At 37.2% G+C, this 9,024-nt stretch overlaps 1 protein-coding gene across 1 annotated transcript; it reads right to left on the bottom strand.

Annotated features, from left to right (window-relative positions):
- Positions 1–1,676: 1,676 nt before the first annotated feature.
- On the bottom strand, positions 1,677–2,760 carry LOC132611863 (uncharacterized). Its single transcript, XM_060326226.1, has 4 exons — positions 2,692–2,760; positions 2,435–2,590; positions 2,132–2,281; positions 1,677–2,018 (listed from the first exon to the last, which is right to left on the bottom strand). The coding sequence occupies exons 1-4, from the start codon at positions 2,758–2,760 to the stop codon at positions 1,677–1,679; spliced, it is 717 nt and encodes a 238-aa protein (XP_060182209.1).
- Between the last annotated feature and the right edge of the window lie 6,264 nt (positions 2,761–9,024).

The raw sequence follows: 9,024 nt of genomic DNA, 5'->3' as shown, positions 1-9,024 counted from the left end.
CTAAGTCTTCATTGACCTGATAACCAACAGGTAAAAGTTTGATCAATAGTGCTAGTCTAGTCCAGTTGCCAAACCATAGACTAGATAAACCAGTTTTTGTTTCCCACCAAATGTGTTGTTCCATCTCATCTCTAGCTTCGAGCATTCTTCTCCACAACTGTGATCCTCCTTTCTATTTAACCAAATTTGGAATCTGTTTCTTGCAATATTTGTTCCATATGAATGTGGACCATACTGTGAAACTAGTCCTGAATCTCTACCATAACTTAGCAAACATGGCCTTTGAAACATCAAAGAGAGATCTGAATCCCATGCCCCCTTTCTCCTTTGGAAAACATATATTTTTCCATGATGTCCAATGCCTATTCCTCTTCTCCTACATGTTTGCCATGATGTCCAATGCCTATTCCTCTTCTCCTACATGCTGCTCTAATAGAACCTAGCAAATATTCTATGAAGCTCTTGGATAGTGTATTTTGTGGGAACCATTGGTGAGAGTAAATATATAGGCATGCTTTGAAGAACACTCCTTATGAGCACTGCTTTACGACCAAATGACATCAATTTTCCTTTCTAATTCTGCAACTTGTCCTTCACTTTTTTGATCAAATCGTTATAATAAATCTTCTTCTTTCTTGTATGAAAAATAGGACATCCCAAGTATTTGAATGGGAAGTCATCTCTTGAAAAACCAGTAATCTGAGCTACTTCTAATGCTAAACTGCTAGAACAGTTTCTGAGCATATAAACACAGCTTTTTGATCTATTCAACATCCGACATGATTGTACCTCATATATGTGTAACACTCCCATAATTAATTCTAATGAATACTTGTCAGCAGATGCAAAGATGATAGTGACATCTACATATGCCAAGTGATTCAAATCAGCACTCCACTTAGGCATGCCATAGCATCTAAACAAAGGATCTTTACATAGGCTGTTCAAGGCTCTTGACAGTACTTCAGCAGCAAGTATAAACAATGATGGAGACAAAGGGTCACCCTACTTAACCCCTCTAGTAGAGTGAAATAAACCATATGGCTGGCCATTCAACATCACTGAATACAAATTATTAGCAATTAGTCTCCAGATCATGTCAACAAAACCATCTGCAAATCCCATCTTTTTGAGAACTCGGATCAAGAACATCCAAGATACCCTATCATAGGCCTTTTTCATATCAAGCTTTACTATCATATTAGCAGGACTGCCCCATTTTCTAATATCTCTGACAATTTCTTGAGTAAGCGAAATATTCTCAATTATACTTCTTCTCTTCACAAAACCTGATTGGTTTGTAGAGATGAGCTTAGGCAATACAGATTCCAGTCTTCCATGCACAACTCTTCAAATAACTTTATTAATAAAGTTGCTCAAGCTTATAGGCCTCATATCAGCATAAGTTTGTACATCATTCTTCTTGGACAGCAACACCAGATTAGTATATGTAATTGATTTTGAAAGAGTGAAACCTTCATAAAAAGATTTAACAATATTAAACGCATCAGTCCTTACTATATTCTAATAGATTTGGAAGAAAGCCCTAGAGAAACTATTAGGACCACATGCACTGTCACCATTCATTGCAAAAACTGCACTTTTAATTTCTTCTATATCAGGCAAAGCCACCAAAGTTAAATTATCTTCCTCAGTTACCATAGCCTGAATGTGATTTAGTAAACTAAATCAGAAGATTCCTCCTCTTGTGAGAACTGTTTTTTAAAGAAACTTTCTGCTTCCCTAGCCATGTCTGAAACTTCTTCAAACCAACCACCATTAGCATCCTGAATTCTTTTTACTTGTAATTTCTGTCTCCTACCATTTACTAGATTATGAAAGAATCTAGTATTTCTGTCACCTTCTGCAAACCATGTTACATTTGACTTGTGCCACCAAAATTCCTCCTCAAAATGTAAATACTTTTTGAGTTCAGCATGAGCATGTTGGAGAACCATTCTGTTCATAGGAGAAGGATCAGTCTCAAACACTCTTCCTTGAGCCTGACTATTTCTTCTCTAATCATCAGCTATTTGAAGATATCACTATACACCTCTTTACTCCATGCAGATAGTACACCTTTTAGATGCTTCAACTTTTGTTTAAACAAAATAAAAGGATTCCCTGTCACCTCTGAGGCCCAATTGTTGCTAACAATAGATAGAAAATCTTGGTGTTCTGTCCAGAATTTTAAGAATCTAAAAGGCCTTATCACCACCTGAGCCTGCTCCTTCAAAGAGATGAGAAACGGAGCATGATCAGAGCCAGTTCTTGCCAAATGCTATATTTCAATGTTAGCAAACCATTACTGAAACTACTGATTAAAGAAAATTCTATCCAATCTCTCAAAGTTACAATCAACACCTCCTCTACCATTCCACCAAGTAAAATGACTCCCCTTAAAACCAGTTTCCAATAGTTCACAGGAACTCACACAAAAGGCAAAGTCTTCATAGTCTTGAGGCTGAACAGGAATCCCACCTATTTTGTCATCTTCATGCAACACAACATTAATGTCCCATCCAACTAACCATGGAAAGTTAGTGGAACCTGCTACAAGATATATGTCCTCCCATATTGTAATCTTTCCCTTTCATCACACATTGCATAAACTAGTGTGATGACCAAGGTTTTATTCAGATCTAGAAACACAAGTTTCAAGGAAACTTGTTGAATAGTATCGGAAATCACCTCTACATCAACATTGTCCTCCATAAAGTACCAATTTTTTCCTGAATTATTAACACCAACATGAGTCATTCCTAATTTCCTTCTATATTTATCAATACATCTTTATTGTTGAAAAGGCTTCATCAAAGCAATAAAGGAGAATTTATGATGTCTGCGCAACATTTGTAATCTATGAAAAGCTTGTTGAGTTCTCACAGATCTTATATTCCATATGAAAGCTTTCATCATTTAACATTAGCTTTAGAAGCAGTTCTCTTTGACAACACTCTAACTGGTGCTTGAACTTGTGCTGGACCTTTTTTTCTTTCCTTTCTTTCCCCCCTTTATAGCTATTTTGGAAGGAGAATCAGGCACTGATTCTGCATCTTTGTCTTTAATCACATTATCTTCTATCCTCTCTGATGGTTACTTGAACTCCTCTGCTATATTATGAGAAACCAAATCATGCAAATTTCTCATTGGAGAGTTTTCCTTCAAAGGAGAAACTTTCCCACCGCTTGAATTGCCTGCTTCTCCTACTGCTTTTGCTGAGATAACATCTTCTGACTAAGCCTCTGGTGATCTAGGAGGATACCATTCAGATTGAATGGTCTCTCTAATATTATCATGACACTGCACCACTTCTTGAGACTGCTGATTCACCAAAACATCTGCAGGAGGATCTAACTCCTCTCGCTACTTAATAGCTTCCTCTCTACTCTGCTTGTCTGCCCTAAGCAGGTCTTCCACATTCTCTCCATATTTCTTATCCTCCAGTATTTCATGTTCTACTCTATCACCCCATTTTGAGAGAGATAAAGTATTTCTTGCCAACATATCAACAGCTGGAGTAACCTCCAGTCCATCCAACTTCTTATCTTCCATAGGTAACTGATCTATCTTTTGAACAGCCAAATTATCATCCTTAGTAGTTGAATGTCAACATTATTGGTCATCTCTTTGAGTAACCTCACTTATCAATCCCTCTACTATTTTGGCACCTAAATCAGGCCTTATTTGACCATTTTCATTAACAAGATCAGGCCTTGTTGGTCCTTGATGCCTTCTTCACCATCCTCCTTTGTCTCCCTTTCGTTACCTAAAATATCAAACTTGTTTTGAGTAGTTATCACATTCCCAGCCTGATCATTGACCACCTTATTGGAATTCCCTGATACATTTTCCTTTGCCAGCACTCTATTATCTTTGATAGGGTTAAACTTGACAGCATTTCCAAAAACTTTCCCACGAGTTAAATACTTGTCATGCCTAACTTTATTCCATGCACTACTATCGGTTTTCAAAATAACGTCACCTTTCTGCTTCCCATCCTCCACTTCTTTATCAGTTGTTGTTATAGTTCTTAATTCAGGATGAAGAATTCGACAACCCTCTTCATTATGACCTTGTAGCATGCATTATTTTGCAGTATTTTGGCAACACATCATACGGTATCTTAACATCCACATCCCTAGACTTGTTATTGTCCTCATCAACAATACCCATTGTTACAGAATTAGGGAGATCATAAAGCAAATCCACCAACACCTTGACCCTTGCACAGCTAGGTCGAGCTTTATTAATCGTAGCCATATCCAATTGTAATGGCTTGCCAACTGCTGATGCCAATGAAAATAATGATTCTTTAACAAAGAAAGTTGGTAATAGGTGTGGAAAAGAAATCCAAGCCATGGCTTTTGTGGTTTCTTCTTCAACTTTAAACATAGGATCGTATATCAATGGTCTCATAGGATAATAATACCCATCTTTTGAATTAATATTATGAACCCCTTTAGAAGTCATCATAATAAAATCTTCCAATAGATCAAACCTCATTAGAATATGACGATGTCTAAATTAACCAACCCTACATCTACCTTTGATACCACATTGTTTTGGAATTTGCAGTCTCAGTTCCTCCAACTTTGGCCATCTATATGAAAATTTTCCCACCACAACGTAGTCTAGTTCTTCAATGGAGTTCATACGTAAAACCTCAGCCTTTGTCCATCTAACCACACGTTTTCCATCATTTATCTCTACTTTTTTGACCCTCAATAGGTTTAATATCATTTTTGGACGTCTGTATGTCATGATTCAAATGTTTTGGATTAACTAGATTGGCATATGTTAGGGTCTTGTCTATATTGAGCATTGGATTAGGGTTATTGTTCAAGGTAGTTGTTGTTGTAGGGTTCAAAGGAGGAAATTGGGATGATGAAGCAATATCATCGGTGGTTGGCCGCCAGCCACCAATATTAAACTAGGGTTTGCTCACTTTTTAGGGTTTGCATGAAGAGAGAGAAGAGAGCTTTTTTTCATGTATCGTCATTGTAGGATAATAATCAGTTAGATCCATAACTTTAAAATATTGGTGAGTTATACGGGTGCTGAGCATGGGAATATTTGTTTAATATATACTCCCTCTGTCTCATTTAATGTGTCTTAATTTTCTTTTTGGTTTGCCTAAAAGAGAGTATATCTTTCTATATTTAGTAAGTTGATAATTCAAACATTCTGCAATGCAAGTTTATAGCCACAATATTCAAAGGACATTTCAGTACATTGTACACATCTTTAATTTAGGACCACAAGATTCGAAAGTCTCTCTTTATTTCTTAAACTACATGCCTAGTCAAACTAAGACACTTAAATTGGGACGGAAAAGGTAAATTTTTATCAGGAAATTATATTCAATGACATTAGAAATGGACTGTTTTGAAATTTTTTCCTTGTTTGCCCCATGGACGTTCAATCCTTTAAGGTGAAAAGTAAAAACTGCTTGTTAAATTTAAATTTTACTCATGAGACAAGCAGGAGCAAAAGTTCAAGACCACTCACCTCTAAAATTATTCTTGTAAGCCTTTATTATTAAGGGTTCGTTTGGGTTAGAGATAAATTATGTGTACAAATTTAAATACGCCGGAATTAGTTATATAAAGACTAATTATGCAGGATTAATTCATTTTAAATGTATGGTTTGTTATATTAAAATTAAGACACTGTTATAAAATTTTAATATATATATATATTTAAAAAATATAAAAATAAAAATAAAAAGAGAGGAGCCTTACCTACTAAAATGGGCCAATAAATACGTACAACACTCACCAATAAACCACATCTGCATTCACTCATTCTTCTATTTTCCATCTTCCGGCTAAAGTAGCATCACACAATGGCAGGAGAATGTCCTCTATTTAACTTTTCATTTTACTTGATTGTTGTCCTAGCTACAACTACTGGTTCATCACTGTAACGACCCGTTCGGTCATTATAACACATTTGACTATTTTGCCTCCGTTGACCTGTTCCCTAGCCCTATTATTATCATTTTAACTCGCGGGGATAGGTGTCACTGTTCTCGAGGTTATCAGGCAAGTCTTAGTATGACTCTTGGAAAATTGAGCTTTTAAGTGAAAATCGTTTGACTCAAAGTTGACTTTTGGGTAAATGGACATTTTTTGGAATCCTGTCAATTCCGAGAGGTCTGAATGGTCATTTATAACTTGGGGGAAGGTTTGGTTCGGTTCCTAAGGCACTTAGTAGCGTTTTGGGACTTGGGTTGGAAAGATGGCTTTAGGCCATTGGGGGTTGACTTTGTCAAATGGACCTCCGTTGGGAAATTCGAGGCCACGGGGGAGTTCGTAGCGCGTTTTTATGTATGTTTGCATGTTTTTTTTGTATCTGTGGTGCCTCGGGTGATAGTCGAATTTCAGGTGGATATTGGTCAAAACAAAAATTTCTAGTATCTGGTGTATCCGCCATAGCGGCACCAGAACCGCCGTGGCGGTCCCGCCATAGTAGAGGGACTGACGGCTATAGCTGATGTTGGGTTTTGGTGCCGAGCCGCATTAGTGGTCGGACAACTGGTGTGGCTGGCTCGCCATAGCGGTAATGCTTGCTGCTATAGCGGCCTGTTCGTTTTTGGGGATGGCCGCTATAGCGGGCCATCTGTGTGCCATAGCCCATGCGTTGCGGCGGTCATCCATTGACAGGCTGATTTTTATTGTCTTTGTTAAGTTAAAACCCCAAAACCCTTATCACTTCATTACTTCATTTATTTAGAATCTTGGGACGAATTTGAGAGCTTTTGACCGGATTCTTTATAAAGGTAAGATCCTTTGCCTTAGAATTCTTTACTTTCCATTCCTAATCATTAATCCATGCTAGTATCCAAGAGGAAAAAGTGGGTTTTCATGAGAAATTCTTAAAATGGGTTTAGACTTCTTAAGTGGAAATTGTTGATGAAATTGGCTAGTATAACGCTTCAAATTCTTTGTTGTTAAGCTCGTATCTTCCATTATTAGAGGTAAATTTGTGAAATGGAAAGTTAGGGTTCATACCTAAAAATGGGGGTTTACTTTAAATCCAAATTTAGCTTAATCTTGAGTTAATCTAGAAATTGACTAGTGGATTTTGATCACCTAGACTTGAATTGCATGTTTTACCCAAGAATTTCCCGTTTTGCCCTTGTGGGCTCATTTTCCCTGAATTCCATAGTTAGATTTTGACCTAACTAGAAGCCTAGCATTATGGGTATCATTCTTCATGGTTTCTAACATAGATTACGTTTATAACTAGACTTTGAGTGTTTGGAGGCGCTACGAACGGGAAATACAAAGATTTGGTTGTTCGTGGCTCCAGCTTGGCATTCTAGGTAGGTTACAGCTTACCTCATGGTTAGACTTTGGTTAGTAAAGCATATGTAGAGTTAGAGATTGTCGGAGACAGCATGTTACCCCTTCAGGTATGAAGTTGGGATGGAATTCTTAGGTTGGTATTCTTATTTGTGGCTTGTCACCTTGCTTGTGGCCTGTTAGTAACTCTAGGAATCATGCTTAGCAATTACAATATGATTTGGAGGATTGCATGTGTTAGTAGAGACTCATTGGAAAAGGAGAGGATAATGAGATTAGGCTTAATTAGTGATGCATGCATATGATAATACTCAGATGGAAACTTGGCATATGAATTACTGTTGATGATGATTATGCATGGAATACACTCTTATTTCATATGTATATTGAAATTGAATTATGGCTTGATGCTTCTTGCGGATCACCGGACTTGTAAGTTATGTCATGTCGTATTTGTAATATAGTTGTATCTCGCTTATCTTGGCATGCTTGTGTATAAAGAAAAAGACTTAAATGTGATATCGATATTATGATAAGTGTCCTTGTGTGGAACCAGTGGAAATGGATATGTTACATATGATATTCTCATTGCATGACATACATTCTCACATCCATGATATATTGTTGTGATCCTGATATTAGTGTGACGGCGATAAATGAGAAGGGGAGTAATTATGATTCATATGACATTACTATATCGCATAGCCATCTCTATGATGTGTGATGCAGAGTGGCTAGCGGGAAGTTCGGTGGAAGAATCATTCTAGGCCATGTGATACGGAATGACTGGTATATGTACTTCGTGGGTTCCCCATGGGTCATGACTGTCGGAGCATGGGCATCGCCCTCTCGGAGCATTTGTGTAATCATTGCATAGCATTATATTTCATTGTATTCAAACTTCATTCACTCATACACCTAATTTATGGCTATGGTTATTTATTGTATTTGTATGGTGTTTGTGAACATTGACTTCCTGTTTGGTTACGGATTCAAGATCACCGTGTGTCTGATTAATATGTACTTGGGAATTAATGGATTTGAGGATTAGAGACTTTCTCCTAGGTTAAGACTTGAAGTTTCAGATAATATTGTTGGCGGTACCAGAGATTTTAGTTATTCTGACGAATTGTGGAAACCTTGGCAAGACTTAGGTTTAGATGTTTCACTATAGGCTTATTCTAGATATAATTTATTGAGGGTTTCTTGGATATTTTGGTAATTGAGCTATTATTCTTGGATTCGGGTTTATGCTTTATATTCGATTGTGATCATGCCTATTCTTCAGTCTCCTTTCTTACATATTTTGACTAGCTGTTGTCGACCTATGATGCCTACTCAGTACGTGTTGTTGTACTGATGCTACCTTGCTACACTCCTTTTTGGCATGTAAAATTTTGAGACAGGTTCCATTTCCACTTCTACTTTTTGAGGCTGATTTTCGAGGCAGACTTGCGAGTATTCTACGGTGAGCATATGACGATCGCTTCTCGGAGGCTCATCTATCCTGTCTTTATAATCGATCATTCAGACAGCTTTTTATTTGACTTTCAGACTTGTATATTAGACATTCCTGTGGTTGCTCTTGTTCGAGTCAGACCAGTTACTTAGCGATTGTATTGTTTTCCGCACTTATTCTCTTTTTAATGATATTGAGAGTGATAGTTATTTACATTGTTCTTCCACATTAACAGTTGTAAGTTAGTTGTTGACA

Source organism: Lycium barbarum, chromosome 9 (assembly GCF_019175385.1).
Source record: "Lycium barbarum isolate Lr01 chromosome 9, ASM1917538v2, whole genome shotgun sequence".
Taxonomy (NCBI): Eukaryota; Viridiplantae; Streptophyta; class Magnoliopsida; order Solanales; family Solanaceae; genus Lycium; species Lycium barbarum.
Note: the sequence above shows the minus strand (reverse complement) of the source record. Positions and strands in the feature narration are given on the sequence as shown.